General features: G+C 51.3%; 1 protein-coding gene across 2 annotated transcripts; it reads left to right on the plus strand.

Annotated features, from left to right (window-relative positions):
• Nucleotides 1-1,556: 1,556 nt before the first annotated feature.
• myg1 (myg1 exonuclease) lies at nt 1,557-23,063 on the plus strand. Of its 2 annotated transcripts, XM_041182515.1 has the most exons (7): nt 1,565-1,802; nt 6,771-6,883; nt 15,158-15,317; nt 17,243-17,392; nt 18,305-18,427; nt 18,678-18,859; nt 22,787-23,063. In XM_041182515.1, the coding sequence occupies exons 1-7, from the start codon at nt 1,701-1,703 to the stop codon at nt 22,983-22,985; spliced, it is 1,029 nt and encodes a 342-aa protein (XP_041038449.1). In that variant the 5' UTR covers nt 1,565-1,700; the 3' UTR covers nt 22,986-23,063. The 2 variants fall into 2 exon arrangements, with proteins under 2 accessions (XP_041038450.1, XP_041038449.1); XM_041182516.1 differs by lacking the exon at nt 18,305-18,427 and having other exon boundaries at nt 1,557-1,802.
• The last annotated feature ends 1,925 nt before the right edge of the window (nt 23,064-24,988 follow it).

Genomic DNA, 24,988 nt, shown 5'->3' on the forward strand with positions numbered 1-24,988 from the left:
TCAAGGGGAGGTCAAGACTGACAAATCTGTTAGAATTCTTTGAGGAGGTAACGAGTAGGTTAGACAAAGGAGAGCCAATGCGTGTTATCTACTTGGACTTCCAGAAGGCCTTTGACAAGGTGCCGCACAGGAGGCTGCTCAGGAAGATAAGAGCCCATGGTGTTAGAGGCAAGGTACTAGTATGGATAGAAGATTGGCTGTCTGGCAGGAGGCAGAGAGTGGGGATAAGGGGGTCCTTCTCAGGATGGCGGCCGGTGACTAGTGGAGTTCCACAGGGGTCAGTGTTAGGACCACAACTTTTCACTTTATACATTAATGATCTAGATGAAGGAACTGAGGGCATCCTGGCTAAGTTTGCAGATGATACAAAGATAGGTGGAGGGACAGGTAGTATTGAGGAGGCGGGGAGGCCGCAGTAGGATTTGGACAGGTTAGGAGAATGGGCAAAGACGTGGCAGATGGAATACAAGGTGGGGAAGTGTGAGGTCATGCACTTTGGTAGAAAGAATAGAGGTATAGACTATTTTCTAAATGGGGAGAGAATTCAGAAATCTGTGGAGTGCAGAGGGACTTGGGAGGCCTAGTCCAGGATTCTCTTAAGGTTAACTTGCAGGTTGAGTCGGTAGTTAGGAAGGCAAATGCAATGTTGGCATTTATTTCGAGAGGACTAGAATATAAAAGCAGGGATGTGCTGCTGAGGCTTTATAAGGCTCTGGTCAGACCACATTTAGAATATTGCGAGCAATTTTGGGCCCTGTATCTCAGGAAGGATGTGCTGGCCCTGGAGAGGGTCCAGAGGAGGTTCACGAGAACGGTCCCAGGAATGAAAGGCTTAACATATGAGGAACGTTCAAGGATTCTGGGTCTTTACTCGATGGAGTTTAGAAGGATGAGGTGGGATCTGATTGAAACTTACAGAATACTGAAAGGCCTGGATAGAGTGGACGTGGGGAAGATGTTTCCATTAGTAGGAGAGACTAGGACCCGAGGGCACAGCCTCAGAGTAAAGGGAAGACCTTTTAGAACAGAGATGAGGAGAAACCTCTTTAGCCAGAGAGTGGTGAATCTATGGAACTCATTGCCACAGAAGGCAGTGGAGGCCGGGTCATTGAGTGTATTTAAGAGCGAGATAGATCGGTTCTCGATGGGTAAGGGGGATCAAAGGTTACGGGGAGAAGGCGGGAGAAACTCATCAGCCGTGATTGAATGGCGGAGCGGACTCGATGGGCCGAACGGCCTCATTGCTGCTCCTAGGTCTTATGGTCCATTTCCTCTCTCCCTCTCCCCTCTCTCCCTCTCCCTTTCCTCCCTCCAGATTTTTTGAGTGAATCTCTGGGAATGAATGAATGAATGAATGAGTGAAATGTATGGGGCCGCCAGCATCAAACATGGCGGCGGCACCCACTGCAGGCAGGGAGCCGGTGCCAGTCTGAAAGATGGCCAACCCCCACCCCCCACAACCCCCCACCTCCCGACCATGAACGCGCGAGAGTAGCCCCCAGCCCGCGCCAGTACCAAAGATGGCGGCACCCCTCGTTGGGAGAGGGAGGCTAGCGTGGCTGTGCCAGGAGCAAAGATGGCCGCGTCACCTCCATCTCTCTCTCTCTCTCCCCCCTCTCCAACCTTCCGGCCGCCACCCGCAGCCCCGGACTAGGGTTCCGGTTCCGGTTTCCTCCCCCCACCCCGCCACCAAAAACATCATGGCCGGGCTGAAGCGGCTCAGGATCGGCACCCACGACGGGACCTTCCACTGCGACGAGGCGCTGGCCTGTTTCCTGCTCCGGCGGCTGCCCGAATATCAGGTAAATCATCCACCCCCACAAAAGGGAGACGTGTCGAAGCTTCTGTTCTGGGACTCAGCAGGTCAGGACTCCAACAACAATTCATACTGCCCGTGAGGAGAGCGCGGATCAGCGACACCCCCTTTCCCCACCCCCCCAACCCCAACCAGGGACTTTTAAACCAGGCGGATCGACCACCCCCCCCCCCCCCCCCCAATACCCCCACCCCAGTCCCCGGATCGGTCTGTGCTCTGCCCCGAGGAATGTACCAGTGAATGGCTGGCACTCATTTGGTTCGGAGGAAGTGGGAGCCCTGGGGGCGCGCGGGTTCCCTCTGTCGGCGGAGGGCAGGGCCCCGGGTGTTAATCCCCAACCTCAGCCTCAGCCTCATCCCCAACCCTACCCCCACCCTCACACTTACCCCCGTACTCACCCTCAGCACCAACCCTACACCCAACCTCACCCCTCACCCTCACACCTACCCACACCCATACCCCTACCCTCATCCTCACACCTACTCCCACCCTCAGACCTACCCTCACCCTTACCCCTACCCCCATACTCATCCTCAACCTCAGCACCAACCCTACCCCCACCCTCCCCCTCACACCTACCCTCACCCATACCCCCACCCCCAAACTCAGCCTCAATCCTCCCCCACCCTCACACCTACCCTCATCCATACCCCACCCCCACCCTCACCCTTACCCCCATACTCATCCTCAACCTCATCCCCAACCCTCCCCCACCCTCACACCTACCCTCATCCATACCCCACCCCCACCCTCACCCTTACCCCCAACCTCATCCTCACCCGCAGTCCCAACCCTACCGTCACCAGCACCCCCACACCCACCCTAACCCCCACCCCCACACCCACCCTAACCCCCACCCCCACCCCCACACCCACCCCCACCCTAACCCCCACACCCACCCTAACCCCCACCCCCACACCCACCCTAACCCCCACCCCCACACCCACCCTAACCCCCATCCCCACACCCACCCCCACCCCCACACCCACCCTAACCCCCACCCTAACCCCCACCCCCACCCCCACCCCCACCCTAACCCCCACCCCCACACCCACCCTAACTCCCACCCCCACACCCACCCTAACCCCCACCCCCACACCCACCCTAACCCCCATCCCCACACCCACCCCCACCCCCACACCCACCCTAACCCCCACCCTAACCCCCACCCCCACCCTAACCCCCACCCCCACACCCACCCTAACCCCCACCCTAACCCCCACCCCCACCCCCACCCCCACCCTAACCCCCACCCCCACACCCACCCTAACCCCCACCCCCACCCTAACCCCCACCCCCACACCCACCCTAACCCCCACCCCCACCCTAACCCCCACCCCCACACCCACCCCCACCCCCACCCCCACCCTAACCCTCACCCCCACCCGCACCCTAACCCCCACCCCATCCTCATCCTCAGTCCCAACCCTACCCCACCCCCCTCACTCTCCCCCAGCCCCTGCCCCACCCCCTCACCCTCCCCAGACCCCCCCACCCTACCCCTCCCCTCCATTCCCCTCCCCCCAAACCTACCCCTCCCCTCCATTCCCCTCCCCCCCAAACCTACCACTCCCCCTCCATCCCCCTCCTCCCCAGTAACAGAAGTCCCTGTTTATTCAGGGTAAGGTTCACTCACTGTGTAACTGTACAGAGTCACTGTTTATTCAGGGTAAGAGTCACTCACTGTCTAACTGTACAGAGTCACTGTTTATTCAGGGTAAGGATCACTCACTGTGTAACTGTACAGAGTCACAGTTTATTCAGGGTAAGGTTCACTCACTGTGTAACTGTACAGAGTCACTGTTTATTCAGGGTAAGGATCACTCACTGTGTAACTGTACAGAGTCACTGTTTATTCAGGGTAAGGATCACTCACTGTGTAACTGTACAGAGTCACTGTTTATTCAGGGTAAGGATCACTCACTGTGTAACTGTACAGAGTCACTGTTTATTCAGGGTAAAGATCACTCACTCTGTAACTGTACAGAGTCACTGTTTATTCAGGGTAAGGATCACTCACTGTGTAACTGTACAGAGTCACAGTTTATTCAGGGTAAGGATCACTCACTGTGTAACTGTACAGAGTCACTGTTTATTCAGGGTAAGGGTCACTCACAGTGTAACTGTACAGAGTCACTGTTTATTCAGGGTAAGGATTGCTCACTGTAACTGTACAGAGTCACAGTTTATTCAGGGTAAGGATCACTCACTGTGTAACTGTACAGAGTCACTGTTTATTCAGGGTAAGGGTCACTCACAGTGTAACTGTACAGAGTCACTGTTTATTCAGGGTAAGGGTCACTCACTGTGTAACTGTACAGAGTCACTGTTTATTCAGGGTAAGGATCACTCACTGTGCAACTGTACAGAGTCACTGTTTATTCAGGGTAAGGTTCACTCACTGTGCAACTGTACAGAGTCACTGTTTATTCAGGAGGGTAAGGATCACTCACTGTGTAACTGTACAGAGTCACAGTTTATTCGGGGTAAGGGTCACTCACAGTGTAACTGTACAGAGTCACTGTTTATTCAGGGTAAGGTTCACTCACTGTGCAACTGTACAGAGTCACTGCTTATTCAGGGTAAGTCTCACTCACTGTGTCACTGTACAGGGTCACGGTTTATTCAGGATAAGGATCACTCACTGTGTAATTGTACAGGGTCACTGTTTATTCAGGGTAAGGGTCACTCACTGTGTCACTGTACAGAGTCACTGTTTATTCAGGGTAAGGGTCACTCACTGTATAACTGTACAGAGTCACTGTTTATTCAGGGTAAGAGTCACTCACTGTCTAACTGTACAGAGTCACTGTTTATTCAGGGTAAGGATCACTCACTGTGTAACTGTACAGAGTCACTGTTTATTCAGGGTAAGGATCACTCACTGTGTAACTGTACAGAGTCACTGTTTATTCAAGGTAAGGATCACTCACTGTGTAACTGTACAGAGTCACTGTTTATTCAGGGTAAGGTTCACTCACTGTTCAACTGTACAGAGTCACTGCTTATTCAGGGTAAGTCTCACTCACTGTGTCACTGTACAGGGTCACGGTTTATTCAGGATAAGGATCACTCACTGTGTAACTGTACAGGGTCACTGTTTATTCAGGGTAAGGGTCACTCACTGTGTCACTGTACAGAGTCACTGTTTATTCAGGGTAAGGTTCACTCACTGTATAACTGTACAGAGTCACTGTTTATTCAGGGTAAGAGTCACTCACTGTCTAACTGTACAGAGTCACTGTTTATTCAGGGTAAGGATCACTCACTCTGTAACTGTACAGAGTCACTGTTTATTCAGGGTAAGGATTGCTCACTGTGTCACTGTACAGGGTCACTGTTTATTCAGGGTAAGAGTCACTCACTGTCTAACTGTACAGAGTCCCTGTTTATTCAGGGTAAGGGTCACTCACTGTGTAACTGTACAGAATCACTGTTTATTCAGGGTAAGAGTCACTCACTGTCTAACTGTACAGAGTCACTGTTTATTCAGGGTAAGGATCACTCACTGTGTAACTGTACAGAGTCACTGTTTATTCAGGGTAAGGATCACTCACTGTGTAACTGTACAGAGTCACTGTTTATTCAGGGTAAGGTTCACTCACTGTGCAACTGTACAGAGTCACTGCTTATTCAGGGTAAGTCTCACTCACTGTGTCACTGTACAGGGTCACGGTTTATTCAGGATAAGGATCACTCACTGTGTAACTGTACAGGGTCACTGTTTATTCAGGGTAAGAGTCACTCACTGTCTAACTGTGCAGCGTCCCTGTTTATTCAGGGTAAGAGTCACTCACTGTCTAACTGTACAGAGTCCCTGTTTATTCAGGGTAAGGGTCACTCACTGTGTAACTGTACAGAATCACTGTTTATTCAGGGTAAGAGTCACTCACTGTCTAACTGTACAGAGTCCCTGTTTATTCAGGGTAAGGGTCACTCACTGTGTAACTGTACAGAATCACTGTTTATTCAGGGTAAGAGTCACTCACTGTCTAACTGTACAGAGTCACTGTTTATTCAGGGTAAGAGTCACTCACTGTCTAACTGTACAAAGTCCCTGTTTATTCAGGGTAAGGGTCACTCACTGTGTAACTGTACAGAATCACTGTTTATTCAGGCTAAGTATCACACACTGTGTAACTGTACAGAATCACTGTTTATTCAGGGTAAGGGTCACTCACTGTGTAACTGTACAGAGTCACTGTTTATTCAGGGTAAGGATCACTCACTGTGTAACTGTACAGAATCAGTGTTTATTCAGGCTAAGTATCACACACTGTGTAACTGTACAGAATCACTGTTTATTCAGGGTAAGGGTCACTCACTGTGTAACAGTACAGTCACTGTTTATTCGGGGTAAGGGTCACTCACAGTGTAACTTTACAGAGTCACTGTTTATTCGGGGTAAGGGTCACTCACAGGGTAACTGTACAGGGTCACTGTTTATTCAGGGTAAGGGTCACTCACAGTGTAACTGTACAGGGTCACTGTTTATTCAGGGTAAAGATCACTCACTGTGTAACTGTACAGAGTCACTGTTTATTCAGGGTAAAATTCACTCACTGTGTAACTGTACAGAGGCACTGTTTATTCAGGGTAAGGGTCACTCACAGTGTAACTTACAGAGTCACTGTTTATTCAGGGTAAGGATCACTCACTGTGTAACTGTACAGAGTCACTGTTTATTCAGGGTAAGGGTCGCTCACTGTGTAACAGTACAGAGTCACAGTTTATTCGGGGTAAGGGTCACTCACAGTGTAACTGTACAGGGTCACTGTTTATTCAGGGTAAAGATCACTCACTGTGTAACTGTACAGAGGCACTGTTTATTCAGGGTAAGGGTCACTCACTGTGTAACTATACAGAGTTACTGTTTATTCAGGTTAAGGGTAAACTCACTGTGTAACTGTACAGGGTCACTGTTCAGTGTAAGATTACTCTGTCTGTGTTCCAGGATGCAGAGATCGTTCGGACTCGTGACCCTAAAGTGCTGGCAGAGTGTGACGTGGTGGTGGATGTGGGTGGGGTTTACGATCCTGCGAAACACCGCTATGACCATCATCAGAGGTGAGGCTCTCTCTGCCTGTCAGTGGTGTTTTAAGATGTGAGAGGCTCTCTGCCTGTCAGTGGTGTTTGAAGGTGTGAGAGGCTCTCTCTGCCTGTCAGTGGTGTTTGAAGGTGTGAGAGGCTCTCTCTGCCTGTCAGTGGTGTTTGAAGGTGTGAGGCTCTCTCTGCCTGTCAGCGGTGTTTGAAGATGTGAGGCTCGCTGCCTGTCAGTGGTGTTTGAAGGTGTGAGGCTCTCTCTGCCTGTCAGCGGTGTTTGAAGATGTGAGGCTCGCTGCCTGTCAGTGGTGTTTGAAGGTGTGAGGCTCTCTCTGCCTGTCAGTGGTGTTTGAAGGTGTGTGAGGCTCTCTCTGCCTGTCAGTGGTGTTTGAAGATGTGAGAGGCTCTTTCTGCCTGTCAGTGGTGTTTGAAGGTGTGAGAGGCTCTCTCTGCCTGTCAGTGGTGTTTGAAGGTGTGAGGCTCTCTCTGCCTGTCAGTGGTGTTTGAAGATGTGAGGCTCTCTGCCTGTCAGTGGTGTTTGAAGATGTGAGTCTCTTTCTGCCTGTCAGTGGTGTTTGAAGATGTGAGAGGCTTTCTGCCTGTCAGTGGTGTTTGTAGATGTGAGAGGCTCTCTCTGCCTGTCAGTGGTGTTTGTAGATGTGAGGCTCTCTCTGCCTGTCAGTGGTGTTTGAAGATGTGAGAGGCTCTCTCTGCCTGTCAGTGGTGTTTGAAGATGTGAGAGGCTTTCTGCCTGTCCGTGGTGTTTGATGGTGTGAGGCTCTCTCTGCTTGTCAGTGGTGTTTGAAGGTGTGAGAGGCTCTCTGCCTGTCAGTGGTGTTTGAAGATGTGAGTCTCTCTCTGTCTGTCAGTGGTGTTTGAAGATGTGAGAGACTCTCTGCCTGTCAATGGTGTTTGAAGATGTGAGGCTCTCTGCCTGTCAGTGGTGTTTGAAGATGTGAGAGGCTCTCTGCCTGTGAGTGGTGTTTGAAGATGTGAGAGGGTCTCTGCCTGTCAGTGGTGTTTGAAGGTATGAGGCTCTCTCTGCCTGTCAGTGGTGTTTGAAGATGTGAGAGGCTCTCTCTGCCTGTCAGTGGTGTTTGAAGGTGTGAGGCTCTCTCTGCCTGTCAGTGGTGTTTGAAGATGTGAGAGACTCTCTGCCTGTCAGTGGTGTTTGAAGGTGTGAGGCCCTCTGCCTGTCAGTGGTGTTTTAAGATGTGAGAGGCTCTCTGCCTGTCAGTGGTGTTTGAAGATGTGAGTCTCTCTCTGTCTGTCAGTGGTGTTTGAAGATGTGAGAGACTCTCTGCCTGTCAGTGGTGTTTGAAGATGTGAGGCTTTCTGCCTGTCAGTGGTGTTTGAAGATGTGAGGCTGTCTCCCTGTCAGTGGTGTTTGAAGATGTGAGGCTCTCTCTGCCTGTCAGTGGTGTTTGAAGATGTGAGGCTCTCTGCCTGTCAGTGGTGTTTGAAGGTGTGAGAGGCTCTCTCTGCCTGTTAGCTGTGTTTGAAGATGTGAGAGGCTGTCTCTGCCTGTCAGTGGTGTTTGAAGATGTGAGGCTCTCTGCCTGTCAGTGGTGTTTGAAGATGTGAGAGGCTCTCTGCCTGTCAGTGGTGTTTGAAGATGTGAGGCTTTCTGCCTGTCAGTGGTGTTTGAAGATGTGAGGCTTTCTGCCTGTCAGTGGTGTTTGAAGATGTGTGAGGCTCTCTCTGCCTGTCAGTGGTGTTTGAAGATGTGTGAGGCTCTCTCTGCCTGTCAGTGGTGTTTGTAGATGTGAGGCTCTCTCTGATTGTCAGTTGTGTTTGAAGATGTGAGGCTCTCTGCCTGTCAGTGGTGTTTGAAGATGTGAGGCTCTCTGCCTGTCAGTGGTGTTTGAAGATGTGACAGGCTGTCTCTGCCTGTCAGTGGTGTTTGAAGATGTGAGAGGCTGTCTCTGCCTGTCAGTGGTGTTTGAAGATGTGAGGCTCTCTGCCTGTCAGTGCTGTTTGAAGATGTGAGGCTCTCTGCCTGTCAGTGGTGTTTGAAGATGTGAGGCTCTCTGCCTGTCAGTGGTGTTTGAAGATGTGAGTCTCTTTCTGCCTGTCAGTGGTGTTTGAAGATGTGAGAGGCTTTCTGCCTGTCAGTGGTGTTTGTAGATGTGAGAGGCTCTCTCTGCCTGTCAGTGGTGTTTGTAGATGTGAGGCTCTCTCTGCCTGTCAGTGGTGTTTGAAGATGTGAGAGGCTCTCTCTGATTGTCAGTGGTGTTTGAAGATGTGAGGCTCTCTGCCTGTCAGCTGTGTTTGAAGATGTGAGAGGCTGTCTCTGCCTGTCAGTGGTGTTTGAAGATGTGAGGCTCTCTGCCTGTCAGTGGTGTTTGAAGATGTGAGGCTCTCTGCCTGTCAGTGGTGTTTGAAGATGTGAGGCTCTCTGCCTGTCAGTGGTGTTTGAAGATGTGAGGCTCTCTGCCTGTCAGTGGTGTTTGAAGATGTGAGGCTCTCTGTCTGTCAGTGGTGTTTGAAGATGTGAGTCTCTTTCTGCCTGTCAGTGGTGTTTGAAGATGTGAGGCTCTCTGCCTGTCAGTGGTGTTTGTAGATGTGAGTCTCTTTCTGCCTGTCAGTTGTGTTTGAAGGTGTGAGGCTCTCTCTGCCTGTCAGTGTTTGAACGTGTGAGGCTCTCTCTGCCTGTCAGTGGTGTTTGAAGATGTGAGAGGCTCTCTCTGCCTGTCAGTGGTGTTTGAAGATGTGAGAGGCTCTCTGCCTGTGAGTGGTGTTTGAAGATGTGAGAAGGTCTCTGCCTGTCAGTGGTGTTAGAAGGTATGAGGCTCTCTCTGCCTGTCAGTGGTGTTTGAAGATGTGAGAGGCTCTCTCTGCCTGTCAGTGGTGTTTGAAGGTATGAGGCTCTCTCTGCCTGTCAGTGGTGTTTGAAGATGTGAGAGACTCTCTGCCTGTCAGTGGTGTTTGAAGGTGTGAGGCTCTCTGCCTGTCAGTGGTGTTTTAAGATGTGAGAGGCTCTCTGCCTGTCAGTGGTGTTTGAAGATGTGAGTCTCTCTCTGTCTGTCAGTGGTGTTTGAAGATGTGAGAGACTCTCTGCCTGTCAGTGGTGTTTGAAGATGTGAGGCTTTCTGCCTGTCAGTGGTGTTTGAAGATGTGAGGCTGTCTCCCTGTCAGTGGTGTTTGAAGATGTGAGGCTCTCTCTGCCTGTCAGTGGTGTTTGAAGATCTGAGGCTCTCTGCCTGTCAGTGGTGTTTGAATGTGTGAGAGGCTCTCTCTGCCTGTTAGCTGTGTTTGAAGATGTGAGAGGCTGTCTCTGCCTGTCAGTGGTGTTTGAAGATGTGAGGCTCTCTGCCTGTCAGTGGTGTTTGAAGATGTGAGAGGCTCTCTGCCTGTCAGTGGTGTTTGAAGATGTGAGGCTTTCTGCCTGTCAGTGGTGTTTGAAGATGTGAGGCTTTCTGCCTGTCAGTGGTGTTTGAAGATGTGTGAGGCTCTCTCTGCCTGTCAGTGGTGTTTGAAGATGTGTGAGGCTCTCTCTGCCTGTCAGTGGTGTTTGAAGATGTGAGAGGCTTTCTGCCTGTCAGTGGTGTTTGTAGATGTGAGGCTCTCTCTGCCTGTCAGTGGTGTTTGAAGGTGTGAGAGGATCTCTCTGCCTGTCAGTGGTGTTTGTAGATGTGAGGCTCTCTCTGATTGTCAGCTGTGTTTGAAGATGTGAGAGGCTGTCTCTGCCTGTCAGTGGTGTTTGAAGATGTGAGGCTCCCTGCCTGTCAGTGGTGTTTGAAGATGTGAGGCTCTCTGCCTGTCAGTGGTGTTTGAAGATGTGAGGCTCTCTGCCTGTCAGTGGTGTTTGAAGATGTGAGGCTCTCTGCCTGTCAGTGGTGTCTGAAGATGTGAGGCTCTCTGCCTGTCAGTGGTGTCTGAAGATGTGAGGCTCTCTGCCTGTCAGTGGTGTTTGAAGGTGTGAGAGGCTCTCTCTGCCTGTTAGCTGTGTTTGAAGATGTGAGAGGCTGTCTCTGCCTGTCAGTGTTGTTTGAAGATGTGAGGCTCTCTGCCTGTCAGTGGTGTTTGAAGATGTGAGAGGCTCTCTGCCTGTCAGTGGTGTTTGAAGATGTGAGGCTTTCTGCCTGTCAGTGGTGTTTGAAGATGTGAGAGGCTTTCTGCCTGTCAGTGGTGTTTGTAGATGTGAGGCTCTCTCTGCCTGTCAGTGGTGTTTGTAGATGTGAGGCTCTCTCTGATTGTCAGTGGTGTTTGAAGATGTGAGGCTCTCTGCCTGTCAGCTGTGTTTGAAGGTGTGAGAGGCTCTCCCTGCCTGTCAGCTTTGTTTGAAGATGTGAGAGGCTCTCTCTGCCTGTCAGTGGTGTTTGTAGATGTGAGGCTCTCTCTGATTGTCAGTGGTGTTTGAAGATGTGAGGCTCTCTGCCTGTCAGTGGTGTTTGAAGGTGTGAGAGGCTGTCTCTGCCTGTCAGCTGTGTTTGAAGATGTGAGGCTCTCTGCCTGTCAGTGGTGTTTGAAGATGTGAGGCTCTCTGCCTGTCAGTGGTGTTTGAAGGTGTGAGAGGCTCTCTCTGCCTGTCAGCTGTGTTTGAAGATGTGAGAGGCTGTCTCTGCCTGTCAGTGGTGTTTGAAGATGTGAGGCTCTCTGCCTGTCAGTGGTGTTTGAAGATGTGAGGCTCTCTGCCTGTCAGTGGTGTTTGAAGATGTGAGTCTCTTTCTGCCTGTCAGTGGTGTTTGAAGATGTGAGAGGCTTTCTGCCTGTCAGTGTTGTTTGTAGATGTGAGAGGCTCTCTCTGCCTGTCAGTGGTGTTTGTAGATGTTAGGCTCTCTCTGCCTGTCAGTGGTGTTTGAAGATGTGAGAGGCTCTCTCTGATTGTCAGTGGTGTTTGAAGATGCGAGGCTCTCTGCCTGTCAGCTGTGTTTGAAGATGTGAGAGGCTGTCTCTGCCTGTCAGTGGTGTTTGAAGATGTGAGGCTCTCTGCCTGTCAGTGGTGTTTGAAGATGTGAGGCTCTCTGCCTGTCAGTGGTGTTTGAAGATGTGAGGCTCTCTGCCTGTCAGTGGTGTTTGAAGATGTGAGGCTCTCTGCCTGTCAGTGGTGTTTGAAGATGTGAGGCTCTTTCTGCCTGTCAGTTGTGTTTGAAGGTGTGAGGCTCTCTCTGCCTGTCAGTGTTTGAACGTGTGAGGCTCTCTCTGCCTGTCAGTGGTGTTTGAAGATGTGAGAGGCTCTCTCTGCCTGTCAGTGGTGTTTGAAGATGTGAGAGGCTCTCTGCCTGTGAGTGGTGTTTGAAGATGTGAGAAGGTCTCTGCCTGTCAGTGGTGTTTGAAGGTATGAGGCTCCCTCTGCCTGTCAGTGGTGTTTGAAGATGTGAGAGGCTCTCTCTGCCTGTCAGTGGTGTTTGAAGGTGTGAGGCTCTCTCTGCCTGTCAGTGGTGTTTGAAGATGTGAGAGACTCTCTGCCTGTCAGTAGTGTTTGAAGGTGTGAGGCTCTCTGCCTGTCAGTGGTGTTTTAAGATGTGAAAGGCTCTCTGCCTGTCAGTGCTGTTTGAAGATGTGAGTCTCTCTCTGTCTGTCAGTGGTGTTTGAATATGTGAGAGACTCTCTGCCTGTCAGTGGTGTTTGAAGATGTGAGGCTTTCTGCCTGTCAGTGGTGTTTGAAGATGTGAGGCTGTCTGCCTGTCAGTGGTGTTTGAAGATGTGTGAGGCTCTCTCTGCCTGTCAGTGGTGTTTGAAGATGTGTGAGGCTCTCTCTGCCTGTCAGTGGTGTTTGAAGATGTGAGAGGCTTTCTGCCTGTCAGTGGTGTTTGTAGATGTGAGGCTCTCTCTGCCTGTCAGTGGTGTTTGAAGATGTGAGGCTCTCTCTGCCTGTCAGTGCTGTTTGAAGATGTGAGGCTCTCTGACTGTCAGTGGTGTTTGAAGGTGTGAGAGGCTCTCTCTGCCTGTTATGTGTGTTTGAAGATGTGAGAGGCTGTCTCTGCCTGTCAGTGGTGTTTGAAGATGTGAGGCTCTCTGCCTGTCAGTGGTGTTTGAAGATGTGAGAGGCTCTCTGCCTGTCAGTGGTGTTTGAAGATGTGAGGCTTTCTGCCTGTCAGTGGTGTTTGAAGATGTGTGAGGCTCTCTCTGCCTGTCAGTGGTGTTTGAAGATGTGAGAGGCTTTCTGCCTGTCAGTGGTGTTTGTAGATGTGAGGCTCTCTCTGCCTGTCAGTGGTGTTTGAAGATGTGAGGCTCTCTCTGCCTGTCAGTGGTGTTTGAAGATGTGAGAGGCTTTCTGCCTGTCAGTGGTGTTTGTAGATGTGAGGCTCTCTCTGCCTGTCAGTGGTGTTTGAAGGTGTGAGAGGCTCTCTCTGCCTGTCAGTGGTGTTTGTAGATGTGAGGCTCTCTCTGATTGTCAGTGGTGTTTGAAGATGTGAGGCTTTCTGCCTGTCAGTGGTGTTTGAAGGTGTGAGAGGCTCTCTCTGCCTGTCAGCTGTGTTTGAAGATGTGAGAGGCTGTCTCTGCCTGTCAGTGTTGTTTGAAGATGTGAGGCTCTCTGCCTGTCAGTGGTGTTTGAAGATGTGAGAAGCTCTCTGCCTGTCAGTGGTGTTTGAAGATGTGAGGCTTTCTGCCTGTCAGCGGTGTTTGAAGAAGTGAGGCTTTCTGCCTGTCAGTGGTGTTTGAATATGTGTGAGGCTCTCTCTGCCTGTCAGTGGTGTTTGAAGATGTGTGAGGCTCTCTCTGCCTGTCAGTGGTGTTTGAAGATGTGAGATGCTTTCTGCCTGTCAGTGGTGTTTGTAGATGTGAGGCTCTCTCTGATTGTCAGTGGTGTTTGAAGATGTGAGGCTCTCTGCCTGTCAGCTGTGTTTGAAGATGTGAGAGGCTGTCTCTGCCTGTCAGTGGTGTTTGAACATGTGAGGCTCTCTGCCTGTCAGTGGTGTTTGAAGATGTGAGGCTCTCTGCCTGTCAGTGGTGTTTGAAAATGTGAGGCTCTCTGCCTGTCAGTGGTGTTTGAAGATGTGAGTCTCTTTCTGCCTGTCAGTGGTGTTTGAAGATGTGAGGCTCTCTGCCTGTCAGTGGTGTTTGAAGATGTGAGGCTCTCTGCCTGTCAGTGGTGTTTGAAGATGTGAGGCTCTCTGCCCTGTCAGTGGTGTTTGAAGATGTGAGGCTCTCTGCCTGTCTGTGGTGTTTGAAGATGTGAGGCTCTCTGCCTGTCAGTGGTGTTTGAAGATGTGAGGCTCTCTGTCTGTCAGTGGTGTTTGAAGATGTGAGTCTCTTTCTGCCTGTCAGTGGTGTTTGAAGATGTGAGGCTCTCTGCCTGTCAGTGGTGTTTGTAGATGCGAGTCTCTTTCTGCCTGTCAGTTGTGTTTGAAGGTGTGAGGCTCTCTCTGCCTGTCAGTGTTTGAACGTGTGAGGCTCTCTCTGCCTGTCAGTGGTGTTTGAAGGTGTGAGGCTCTCTCTGCCTGTTAGTGGTGTTTGAAGATGTGTGAGGCTCTCTCTGCCTGTCAATGGTGTTTGAAGTTGTGAGAGGCTCTCTCTGCCTGTCAGTGGTGTTTGAAGGTGTGAGAGGCTCTCTCTGCCTGTCAGTGGTGTTTGAAGGTGTGAGAGGCTCTCTCTGCCTGTCAGTGGTGTTTGAAGATGTGAGGCTCTCTGTCTGTCAGTGGTGTTTGAAGATGTGAGTCTCTCTCTGCCTGTCAGTGGTGTTTGAAGATGTGAGGCTCTCTGCCTGTCAGTGGTGTTTGAAGATGTGAGGCTCTCTGCCTGTCAGTGGTGTTTGACGATGTGAGGCTCTCTGCCTGGCAGTGGTGTTTGAAGATGTGAGGCTCTCTGCCTGTCAGTGGTGTTTGAAGATGTGAGGCTCTCTGCCTGTCAGTGGTGTTTGAAGGTGTGAGGCTCTCTGCCTGTCAGTGGTGTTTGAAGATGTGAGGCTCTCTGCCTGTCAGTGGTGCTTGAGGGTGTGAGAGGCTGATTGAGAAAACAGGGAGTGAGAGGAGAGGCTGCCTGTGTGTCAGTTCCATGGACGACAGTTCCTTCCCTCAAAGAGGGGGGAGGGTGTAAATCTGGAACCCTTCCCCAAAAAGCTGTATGTGCCGGGGTGGTGGGGGGGGTCAGTGTGAGATTTCAGGACCCCATTGATCGAGCTGTGCTGGATACCGACGCTCCTGAATCCATGGTGGGTGGATGGAGGTAAGATGCAGATGATGTACTGGAATGACAGAACAGATATAGTGGCTGAATGGGTCCTTCCCTTTGCAGTATAACCGGATGGAGGGGCTGAATGGCCTCCTCCTGTCCCTGGGTAAGGGGTTGAGGGGTCTCCTGCTGTTCCCGGCCCCCCCTCAGACACTCACCTTTTCTGTTCTGCTCCTGCAGGTCCTTCTCAGAGAGCATGTCCAGCCTGAGACCGGGCAGTGGATGGGTCACCAAGCTGAGCAGCGCGGGGCTGGTTTACCATCATTTCGGGAGGAGGATCCTGGCCCAGCTGCTTCAGACCGACTGGACTGACCGGCGACTGGACGTCCTACAGGACAAGGTGGGTCAGCCTCTGGGAGGGGGAGCGCTGCAGGGAGGTGCTGCGAGAGGCACGGTCGGCGGCTGGGTGTGGGGCGGGGGGGGTGGTTAAAGGATGGAGGGTCGTGTCTGAGGGCAATGATGGGTCCGATGTGAAGGTCCAGGGCCTGACCCTTTCTAACCTTTGTCTGTCTGCCCGTCCCTCTCTCCCCCTCTCTCTCTCTCTCTCTCTGCATCTCCCCATCTCTCTATTTCCCTCTCTGCCCATCCACCTCTCTCTCTCTCTCTCTCCCCATCTCTCTATTTCACTCTCTGCCCATCCACCTCTCTCTCTGCCTCTCCCCATCTCTCTATTTCCCTCTCTGCCCGTCCACTTCTCTCTCTGCCTCTCCCCATCTCTCTATTTCCCTCTCTGCCCGTCCACCTCTCTCTCTCTCTCTCTCTGCTGTGTTTTTCTATCTGCCCCTCTGTCTGTTTCTCTCTCTCTCTCTCTGCTCTGTTTTTCTATCTGCCCCTCTGTCTGTTTCTCTCTCTCTCTCTCTCTCTGCTGTGTTTTTCTATCTGCCCCTCTGTCTGTCTGTTTCTCTCTCTCTCTATCTCTGTATTTATATTTCCCTGTCTGTCTGTCTCTCTCTCTCTGCCTCTCCCCATCTCTCTATTTCCCTCTCTGCCCATCCACCTCTCTCTCTCTCTCTTTCTCTGCTGTGTTTTTCTATCTGCCCCTCTGTCTGTCTGTTTCTCTCTCTCTGTATCTCTCTGTATTTATATTTCTCTGTCTGTCTGTCTCTCTCTCTGCCTCTCCCCATCTCTCTATTTCCCTCTCTGCCCATCCACCTCTCTCTCTCTCTCTTTCTCTGCTGTGTTTTTCTATCTGCCCCTCTGTCTGTCTGTTTCTCTCTCTCTGTATCTCTCTGTATTTATATTTCTCTGTCTGTCTGTCTCTCTCTCTGCCTCTCCCCATCTCTCTATTTCACTCTCTGCCCATCCCCTCTCTCTGCCTCTCCCCATTTCTTTATTTCCCTCTCTGCCCGTCCACCTCTCTCTCTCTCTCTGCTGTGTTTTTCTATCTGCCCTTCTGTCTATTACTCTCTCTCTCTGTATCTCTCTCTCTGCTGTATCTCTCTGTATTTATATTTCTCTGTCTGTCTGTCTCTCTCTGAGAGTCTCTGACTCTCTGTGCCTCTTGCTGTCTATCTGTCTACACTTTTCTCTGTCTCTCTCTCTTTTTATATTTCTGTCTGTCTGTCTCTCTCTCTCTCTCTCTCACTCTGCTGCTCCCTCTCTATTTCTGTGTATTTCTGTCTCTCTCTGGCTTTTTCTCTCTCTCTGTCTCTCTCTCCCTCTGTCTCTCTCTCCCTCTCTCTCTCTCTGTCTCTCTCTCTCTCTCTCTGTCTCTCTTTCTCTCTGTCTCTCTCTGTCTCTGTCTCTCTCTGTCTCTGTCTCTGTCCCTCTGTCTCTCTCTCTGTCTCTCCCTCTCTGTCTCTCTCTCCCTGACACTCTTTCTGTCTCTGTCTTCCTCTCTCTTTCTGTCTTTCTCTCTCTGTCTGTCTTTGCTCTATCTCTCCCTCTTTGTTTCTCTCTCTCCCTCTCTCTCTTGCTCTTTCTGACTCTGTCTCTGCTTCTCTGTCTCTCTCTGTGTTTCTCTCACTCTCTGTGTGTCTTTCTCTCTGTGTCACTCTCTGTCCCTTTCTCTCTCTCTCTGTCCCTTTCTCTCTCTCTCTGTCCCTTTCTCTCTCTCTCTGTCCTTTTCTCTCTCTCTCCCTGTCTCTCTCTTTCTCTGTCTCTCTCTCCCTGTCTCTCTCTTTCTCTCTCTCTGCCCCTCTCTCTCTCTGCCCCTCTCTCTCTCTCTCTCTCTCCCTGCCCCTCTCTCTCTCTCTCTCTCTCTCCCTGCCCCTCTCTCTCTCTCTCTCTCCCTGCCCCTCTCTCTCTCTCCCTCTATTCTTGTAGCTATACGAAAACTTTGTGGAGGAGATTGATGCCATTGATAATGGAATTTCCCAGTGTGACGCAGAGCCCCGGTACAACGTGACCACCAACCTGAGCTCTAGGGTGGCTCGCCTCAATCCTACCTGGAACGCTGAGTGTCAGGACACGGAGGTGAGAGGGGAGCGGTGGGGGGGTGGGGGGGCGAGCACACGGCTGGAGGTGAGGGGGGGGTGGGTGGGGAGAGGGGAGGCGTATTCCCGGTCTGGTCGCCGCTGCTCTGTCTCACGGAGGCCGGTGAGTCTTCCCCAGGGAGCTGGGGAGGCAGAGCCCACGAATGTTTTTAAGGCCGAGGTGGACAGATTCTTGTCCGACGAGGGAGCCCTTGGGGTGGGGGGTGGGGGGGGGGTAGGTGGAAAGCGCAGTTGAGGCCACAATCCGATCAGCCGTGATCTTACAGCAGGCTCGAGGGGCAGAATGGCCTCCTCCTGCTCCCGGTTCCCATGTACGAGTGGCCTCGCTCTGCCTTGCCGCAAGCAGCGGAGGGGGCTGATGAGGGATAGTGTGGCGGATGCAGTGTACCTGGACTTCCGAAGGGCAGTTATTTTTTTGTGCTGCACGATAGACTTTCGCAACGTTCGACCCCCGTGTGGATAAGGTCGTTGCTTCAGGGACGCAGAGCAGAGGAAAGTGGTGAACGGCTGACTTTTTTCAGAGCGGCGAGTTCCCCCTCCCGAGCCGCTCACCCTCCCGACTTGGGAACGTATCGGCCGTTCCTTCGCTGTCGCCGGGTCAAAATCCTCCCTAACAGCGCCGTGGGTGTACCTACACCACACACGGGGACAAAATCCTGGAACTCCCTCCCTAACAGCGCCGTGGGTGTACCTACACCACACACGGGGACTGCAGCGGCTGAAGAAGGCGGCTCACCACCCCCCCCCTTCCCCCCTCCCCCACCTTCTCGAGGGGGCAGTTAGGGATGGGTAATTTGTGCCTGATTCCTGAGGGTGGGGGGGTTTCCAGCCTGGGAGCTGTGATCCCCTCTGGGAGCAGCGTGACTGACCCCGGCTCCTCCTCTTGCTCTAGGTTGGATTCGCCCGGGCCCTGCAGCTGGTGGGCTCGGAGTTCCTGGACCGACTGGGATATTATCACAGGTCCTGGCTCCCAGCTCGGGCCCTGATCGAGGGGGCAGTCCGGGGCCGCTACGAGGTGAGAGCGCAGGGAGGGCAAGGGGTCAACGGGGCGCGGAGAGGGAGACCCGAGTCCCGACCCTGAGTTCGGACACTGAGCCCGCGCTCCATCCCTGACCCCGTCCCTGACCCCGAGCTCGGTCCCTGTCCCCCCCTCTCGTCCCTCGGTCCCTTTCACCCCCCCTCGTCCCTCGGTCCCTGTCCCCCCGCTTCACCCTCGGTCCCCCCGCTTCACCCTCTCTCTCTCTCTCTCTGTCTCTCTCTCTCAGGAGGATCCGAGCGGGGAGATAATTGTACTGGCGAAGGGAGGCTGCCCCTGGAAGGAGCACCTGTTTGAGCTGGAGAAGGAGCTGCGGGTGGACAAGCCCATTAAGTTTGTGTTGTACCCAGACCAGCGAGACCAGTGGAGAGTTCAGTGTGTACCTCAGGGACTGGCCACTTTCCAAAACAGGTGGGTGTCAGCGGCACCAGAGGGCCATTCATCACCTCGGGAGTTTAACCCGGGAAGCATTGACTGTAAATCTTCCACATCCCAGCCCCCCCAAACCCCCTCGAATCCAGTCTGTACCTCACTCCCGGGCATCTGTTATTCTATATATAAACCGCCCTGAACCCCTCGATTAGATTCCAGTCTGTAACTCACTCCCGGGTATCTGTTATTCTGTATATAAACCCCCCCGAACCCCTCGATTAGATTCCAGTCTGTAACTCACTCCCGGGTATCTGTTATTCTATATATAAACCCCCCCGAACCCCTCGATTAGATTCCAGTCTGTAACTCACTCCCGGGTATCTGTTATTCTATATATAAACCATCCCGAACCCCTCGATTAGATTCCAGTCTGTAACTCACTCCCGGGTATCTGTTATTCTATACATAAACCCTCCGAACCCCTCGATTAGATTCCAGTCTGTAACTCATTCCCGGGTATCTGTTATTCTATATATAAACCCTCCGAACCCCTCGATTAGATTCCAGTCTGTAACTCACTCCCGGGTATCTGTTATACTATATATAAACCACCTCGAACCCCTCGATTAGATTCCAGTCTGTACCTCACTCCCGGGTATCTGTTATTCTATATATAAACCACCTCGAACCCCTCGATTAGATTCCAGTCTGTAACTCACTCCCGGGTATCTGTTATTCTATATATAAACCCCCCTGAACCCCTCGATTAGATTCCAGTCTGTAACTCACTCCCGGGTATCTGTTATTCTATATATAAACCCCCCCAAACCCCTTGATTAGATTCCAGTCTGTAGCTCACTCTGGGTATCTGTTATTCTATATATAAACACCCCCGAACCACTCAATTAGACTCCAGTCTGTATCTCACTCCCGGGTATCTGTTATTCTATAATATAAACACCCGCGAACCCCTCGATTAGATTCCAGTCTGTAACTCACTTCTGGATATCTGTTATTCTATATATAAACCACCCCGAACCCCTCGATTAGATTCCAGTCTGTAACTCACTCCCGGGTATCTGTTATTCTATATATAAACCACCCCGAACCCCTCGATTAGATTCCAGTCTGTAACTCACTCCCGGGTATCTGTTATTCTATATATAAACCACCCCGAACCCCTCGATTAGATTCCAGTCTGTAACTCACTCCCGGGTATCTGTTATTCTATACATAAACCACTCCGAACCCCTTGATTAGATTCCAATCTGTAACTCACTCCCGGGTATCTGTTATTCTATACATAAACCCCCTGAACCCCTCGGTTAGATTCCAGTCTGTAACTCACTCCCGGTATCTGTTATTCTATATGTAAACCCACCCCCCCACCGAACCCCTCGATTAGATTCCAGTCTGTATCTCACTCCCGGGTATCTGTTATTCTATATATAAACCACCCCGAACCCCTCGATTAGATTCCAGTCTGTATCTCACTCCCAGGTATCTATTATTCTATATGTAAACCCCCCCGAACCCCTCGATTAGATTCCAGTCTGTAACTCACTCCCGGGTATCTGTTATTCTATATATAAAACACCCGGAGCCCCTCGATTAGATTCCAGTCTGTAACTCACTCCCGGGTATCTGTTATTCTATATATAAACCCTCCGAACCCCTCGATTAGATTCCAGTCTGTAACTCACTCCCGGGTATCTGTTATTCTATATATAAACCCTCCGAACCCCTCGATTAGATTCCAGTCTGTAACTCATTCCCGGGTATCTGTTATTCTATATATAAACCCTCCGAACCCCTCGATTAGATTCCAGTCTGTAACTCATTCCCGGGTATCTGTTATTCTATATATAAACCCCCCCGAACCCCTCGATTAGATTCCAGTCTGTGTCTCACTCCCGGGTATCTGTTATTCTATATATAAACCCCCCCGAACCACTCGTTTAGATTCCAGTCTGTAACTCACTCCCGGGTATCTGTTATTCTATATATAAACCCCCCCCGAACCCCTCGATTAGATTCCAGTCTGTAACTCACTCCCGGGTATCTGTTATTCTATATATAAACCCTCCGAACCCCTCGATTAGATTCCAGTCTGTAACTCTTTCCCGGGTATCTGTTATTCTATATATAAACCCTCCGAACCCCTCGATTAGATTCCAGTCTGTAACTCATTCCCGGGTATCTGTTATTCTATATATAAACCCCCCCGAACCCCTCGATTAGATTCCAGTCTGTGTCTCACTCCCGGGTATCTATTATTCTATATATAAACCCCCCCGAACCACTCGTTTAGATTCCAGTCTGTAACTCACTCCCGGGTATCTATTATTCTATATATAAACCCCCCCGAACCACTCGTTTAGATTCCAGTCTGTAACTCACTCCCGGGTATCTGTTATTCTATATATAAACCCCCCCCGAACCCCTCGATTAGATTCCAGTCTGTAACTCACTCCCGGGTATCTGTTATTCTATATATAAACCCCTCCGAACCCCTCGATTAGATTCCAGCCTGTAACTCATTCCCGGGTATCTGTTATTCTATATATAAACCACCCCGAACCCCTCTATTAGATTCCAGTCTGTAACTCACTCCCAGGTATCTGTTATTCTATATATAAACCCCCCCGAACCCCTCGATTAGATTCCAGTCTGTAACTCACTCCCGGGTATCTGTTATTCTATATATAAACCCACCCGAACCCCTCGATTAGATTCCAGTCTGTAACTCACTCCCGGGTATCTGTTATTCTATATATAAACCCTCCGAACCCCTCGATTAGATTCCAGTCTGTAACTCATTCCCGGGTATCTGTTATTCTATATATAAACCCCCCCCGAACCCCTCGATTAGATTCCAGTCTGTATCTCACTTCCAGGTATCTATTATTCTATATATAATACCCCCCGAACCACTCGTTTAGATTCCAGTCTGTAACTCATTCCCGGGTATCTGTTATTCTATATATAAACCCCCCCGAGCCCCTCGATTAGATTCCAGTCTGTAACTCAATCCCGGGTATCTGTTATTCTATATATAAACCCCCCCGAACCCCTCGATTAGATTCCAGTCTGTAACTCACTCCCGGGTATCTGTTATTCTATACATAAACCACCCTGAACCCCTCGATTATATTCCAGTCTGTAACTCAGTCCCGGGTATCTGTTATTCTATATATAAACCCCCCCGAACCCCTCGATTAGATTCCAGTCCGTATCTCACTCCCAGGTATCTATTATTCTATATATAATACCCCCCGAACCCCTCGATTAGATTCCAGTCTGTAACTCACTCCCGGGTATCTGTTATTCTATATATAAACCACCCCGAACCCCTCCATTAGATTCCAGTCTGTAACTCACTCCCGGGTATCTGTTATTCTATATATAAACCCCCCCGAACCCCTCGATTAGATTCCAGTCTGTAACTCACTCCCGGGTATCTGTTATTCTATATATAAAACCCCCGAACCCCTCGATTAGATTCCAGTCTGTAACTCACTCCCGGGTATCTGTTATTCTATATATAAACCCCCCCGAACCCCTCGATTAGATTCCAGTCTGTAACTCACTCCCGGGTATCTGTTATTCTATATATAAAACCCCCGAACCCCTCGATTAGATTCCAGTCTGTAACTCACTCCCGGGTATCTGTTATTCTATATATAAACCACTCCGAACCCCTCGATTAGATTCCAGTCTGTAACTCATTCCCGGGTATCTGTTATTCTATATATAAACCACCCCGAGCCCCTCGATTAGATTCCTGTCTGTAACTCACTCCCGGTATCTGTTATTCTATATATAAACCACCCCGAACCCCTCGATTAGATTCCAGTCTGTAACTCACTCCTGGGCAACGTATGTTATAGATAATCCTGCCCTCGATCTGATTCCAGTCTGGATGATACTCCTGTCTGTAACTTGGTGTGCCTGTGTCTCTTTCAGACTGTCGTTGATGGAGAGCTGGCGTGGGTTGAGGGACGACCAACTCTCTGCTGCCAGTGGGATTGCAGGCTGCGTGTTTGTCCACGCCAACGGGTTCATTGGAGGAAATGCAACCAAGGAGGGGGCCCTGGAGATGGCACGAGTGACCCTTGACTGGGCCTCTGCGGTCAATGGGACGCCCGAGTCCGAGCTGAGTTGAGCCAGGAGACTGAACGGCCATTGTGTGTGTGTGTGTGGTGGGGGAACCGGACCGGTAATAAATTCTGCTTGGTCAATCTGTTCGTTGTCCTCTCTCTTCCTGTAATAACCGCTCGAGAGGAGGTCCCTAGATCACAGAGTCTCCATGAGACTCAGCAGTGTCATCAAGCAGAGAAATGGGAGGGGATAAGTTCACTTGGCCCCTTGATCCTGCTCCACCGTTGAATACGATCATGGCTAAATTGCACCATGTTCAGCACCATTCACAACTCCTCAGACACTGACGCGGCCCCGTGACCAAATGCAGCAAGACCTGGACAATATCCAGGCTCGGGGCTGACCAGTGACAAGTAACATTCACACCACACACAGAGTGCCAGGCAATGACCATCTCCAACAGGAGAGAATCCAACCATCGCCCCCTTGCTGTTCAATGGCATTACCATCACTGAATCCCCCACTATCAACATCCTGGGGGTTACCATTGACCAGAAACTGAACTGGGACCAGCCATATAAACACTGTGGCTACAAGAGCAGGTCAGAGGCTGGGAATCCTGCGGAGAGTCACTCACCTCCTGACTCCCCCCACAAAGCCTGTCCACCATCTACAAGGCACAAGTCAGGAGTGTGATGGGACACTCCCCACTCGCCTGGATGAGTGCGGCTCACCTCCTGACTCCCCCCCAAAGCCTGTCCACCATCTACAAGGCACAAGTCAGGAGTGCGATGGGACACTCCCCACTCCTGGATGAGTGCGGCTCCCACAACACTCGAGAAGCTCGACACCGTCCAGGACAAAGCAGCCCCCGCTCGATGGGGCACCCCATCCACAAACATTCACTCCCTCCACCACCACCACCGACGCACAGGGACAGCAGTGTGTGTACCATCTACAAGATGCACTGCAGCAACTCACCAAGGCTCCTTCCACAGCGCCGCCCAAACCCACGACCTCTACCATCTAGAAGGACGAGGGCAGCAGATACATGGGGAACACCCACCACCTGCAAGTTCCCCTCCCGAGCTGCTCACCATCCCGACTTGGGAATATATCGGCCGTTCCTTCACTGTCGCCGGGACAAAATCCTGGAACTCCCTCCCTAACAGCGCCGTGGGTGTACCTACACCACACGGACAAAATCCTGGAACTCCCTCCCTAACAGCACCGTGGGTGTACCTACACCACACGGACAAAATCCTGGAACTCCCTCCCTAACAGCGCCGTGGGTGTACCTACACCACACGGACAAAATCCTGGAACTCCCTCCCTAACAGCGCCGTGGGTGTACCTACACCACACGGACAAAATCCTGGAACTCCCTCCCTAACAGCACCGTGGGTGTACCTACACCACACGGACAAAATCCTGGAACTCCCTCCCTAACAGCGCCGTGGGTGTACCTACACCACACGGGACAAAATCCTGGAACTCCCTCCCTAACAGCGCCGTGGGTGTATCTACACCACATGGGACAAAATCCTGGAACTCCCTCCCTAACAGCGCCGTGGGTGTACCTACACCATACACGGGGGACTGCAGCGGTTCAAGAAGGCAGCTCACCCCCCACCTTCTCAAGGGGGCAATTAGGGATGGGCAATAAATGCTGGGCCCAGCCCAGCGACACCCACATCCTGGGAATGAATAAGAAAAAATCTGACTTGGCTTAACTCCGCTTTCCAGCCTGTGCCCCCTCCCCTTAACCCTCGACCCCCTCGTCGATCAGAAACCCCGTCTAACTCGGCAGTGAATATATTCACTGACCCGGCCTCCGTTGCTCTCTGAGGGGGTGGGGGTGGGGGGGAATGAGGGGGGAGAGAATTCCACAGACTGACCACCCTCTGAGAGAAGAAATTCCTCCTCGTCTCCGTCTTCAATGGGAGACCCCTTGTTCTGAAACTGTGTCCCCCTCCCACCGCCCCCCCCCTCATTCTAGGTTCCCCCACGAGGCGGGGAGGGGAAACACCCTCTCAGCATCCACCCTGACAAGCCCCAACCACCGCC

Source organism: Carcharodon carcharias (genome assembly GCF_017639515.1).
Source record: "Carcharodon carcharias isolate sCarCar2 chromosome X unlocalized genomic scaffold, sCarCar2.pri SUPER_X_unloc_6, whole genome shotgun sequence".
NCBI classification, from domain to species: Eukaryota; Metazoa; Chordata; class Chondrichthyes; order Lamniformes; family Lamnidae; genus Carcharodon; species Carcharodon carcharias.

Coding starts and splice junctions, on each gene's coding strand:
- myg1 (XM_041182515.1), top strand. CDS start 1,701: ATGGCCGGGCTGAAGCGGCTCAGGATCGGCACCCACGACGGGACCTTC. Junction 17,393..18,304: donor CTGAGTGTCAGGACACGGAG/GTGAGAGGGGAG, acceptor CTCTTGCTCTAG/GTTGGATTCGCCCGGGCCCT. Junction 18,860..22,786: donor CTGGCCACTTTCCAAAACAG/GTGGGTGTCAGC, acceptor TGTCTCTTTCAG/ACTGTCGTTGATGGAGAGCT.